This window comes from Acyrthosiphon pisum, chromosome A2, assembly GCF_005508785.2.
Source record: "Acyrthosiphon pisum isolate AL4f chromosome A2, pea_aphid_22Mar2018_4r6ur, whole genome shotgun sequence".
Classification (NCBI taxonomy): domain Eukaryota; kingdom Metazoa; phylum Arthropoda; class Insecta; order Hemiptera; family Aphididae; genus Acyrthosiphon; species Acyrthosiphon pisum.
This window is the reverse complement of record NC_042495.1, coordinates 28,762,438-28,764,611: the sequence shown is the minus strand read 5'-3', so window position 1 is coordinate 28,764,611 and position 2,174 is coordinate 28,762,438. Positions and strand designations below refer to the sequence as shown.

Here is a 2,174-nt window from a genome sequence, read left to right as displayed (position 1 = left end):
TTTATAGGGGGCCTTACGTTTAGTCATCCTTATTTACGTCTTTAATTTGAAACCAGATTTTAATAATAGTGGAATTCACTATGTAGGAAAATATTAAAATGTAGTTTTAGGTTTAACATGACTTTAATTGAAAGGTATTGAAAAAGACGTGTAAACTAATATTAGATTTTTAATACAAATAATTAATAATAAATAAGAGGAAGCAATTTATAACCAATATAAAATATTGTTCATACGTCATGTTATGAGTTTATATTTGAGACCTTCGAGTTGTAATCAATCAAAAGTTTTTTTGTTTCATTTTAATCAAGTGTAGATAGTTCTTTAAATACGCACAAACAGTAGGTATTAATGAACATGACGTTTATTCTACTCGTATATTGCGATTCTGTTGCAGTTTAGGATAAAAATGTCTACTGACTACTGAGTACAAGGTCTATGGTTACAACTAATGTATAACACAATTTTCAATATCTTGTTAATGCATTGAGTAATATTCTTATAATTTATAACTTACAGTAATTACATTATTAATTTAATCAAAACAAAAAAATTCAAGAAATATGCAAATTTGCAAATATTAGAATTATTACCAAATAGGTAGAATTATTACCAGATAGGTGACGTCTCTAAACCTATATAGCCCAAAAGCTAGGTTTATAACCTTTCGTGAAGAATATTATGGATTTATTTGATTAAACAAAACATATTATTATTATTTATTATAGGTACGTATTATTCATAAATAATGGGTTTGTTTGTTTACCATTAAACATTTAAAAATACACTTACTTTCACTGCAATGTGGTGGTATATATCCGTCTGAACAACCATCTAAGCAGATACCTGTATATTTATCACACATATCATTAAGACAATTCTTGGAACAAAATTGTTTGCAATCAGCTCCATATGTACCCATTGTACATTCTAAATCATAAAATAATAAATATTCAATTAACTATGAATTACAATTTTTTTTTTTTATACAATCATATTCATCAAGCCTGTATATTTTTTATTTACCTTCGTTACACGATGGACCGGTTAGTCCCGTTGGGCATGTACATCCATAACTTGTACACATGAACTTACCACGACACATATCAGACTGTATAGAGCATACTCCTTTACAGTCGGATCCATAAGAGTTTTCCCCACAACCTGAAATTGTTTAATTATTAAATTGCTGTTAAGTCGTATTCAGACATTTAGGCACTCAAATGTGGGTCTAGCTCTTTATTTATCCCTTTTCTTTATACACATAGTTACATATAGTTAAAAATGGTTTTTACTTGTTTACTTATTTCAAGTTAATAATTTTAAGTTTTTAACCTTCCTATTTATTTGTTTACTACCTACTGCTTAAATATCAATACAGGTATGTATATACAATTATTTTAATAAGTTAAATTTATTTCAAATTGTTTGTAATCTTAATATATATTATATATATAAGTGAGAGATACTTCCTATGATTTATTTACTTATAAACCTCATCTTTTAATTAATTAAGTTTTATTTATATTATATAAATATAATATTATAAATTTTATATTATATATATTATATAAAATTATCAACAAATATACTTATACTCACTTCAAAATAAGACCGTGACCAAACGGCGATCAGTTTTCGTCGGGTGGTGGTCAGACATATGGCCATATGCCGTCCCCACTACGGCGACGCATCAGGTGCTGTCACGGAACAAAGCCACGTCCATGCGCACAACTCGGCCGCCTGGTCACGGTCTTATTTTGAATAGAGTACAGTAATATTATAGGGTGACTGACCGTATGATATTATATCATTGAATTCAAATTTAACACCATCCATTAAAATAACCCACTTGTAACCTACTGTACAGTAGAGGGACACCAACTTGCAAACCTTTTAGATTCTGAGTAGAACGATAAATGTATTGATTTAACAAAGATGTGTGTTTTTTTTTTTAATTTTTAAAGTTTTTTTTGTGTCTGTCATCACCTTTTAGGACAGTAAAAGTGCTTGGATTTTCTTCAACAGTACCTTTTCTGATAGGAAAGTGAATCTAGTTGGTACTGTAATATTCTCGTTGTTGGGGCTGGTCAGAGTTATATTCTGATAGCCGTTAACTACGAGTATATTATGATTTTGCAGGAAGCGAGACCGCTCGTGTTGATGATGAAGAT

The 2,174-nt window shown here is 29.3% G+C and overlaps 1 protein-coding gene across 2 annotated transcripts in view; it reads right to left on the bottom strand.

The window, feature by feature from the left end:
* The window catches only part of LOC100163765, a 281,589-nt gene that overhangs the window by 257,504 nt on the left and 21,911 nt on the right, over positions 1-2,174 (bottom strand). The window contains exons 9-10 of one of the 2 annotated variants that reach the window (XM_029489459.1): positions 1,027-1,164; positions 725-930 (exon numbers count right to left, since the gene is read on the bottom strand). The exons of the other annotated variant lie outside the window; for it this stretch is intronic. Coding sequence (XP_029345319.1) covers positions 740-930; positions 1,027-1,164 — 329 coding nt within the window. The 3' untranslated portion in view covers positions 725-739. Of the gene's footprint in view, positions 1-724; positions 931-1,026; positions 1,165-2,174 lie in introns of those variants that run through there. 2 annotated transcript variants of the gene reach the window in all.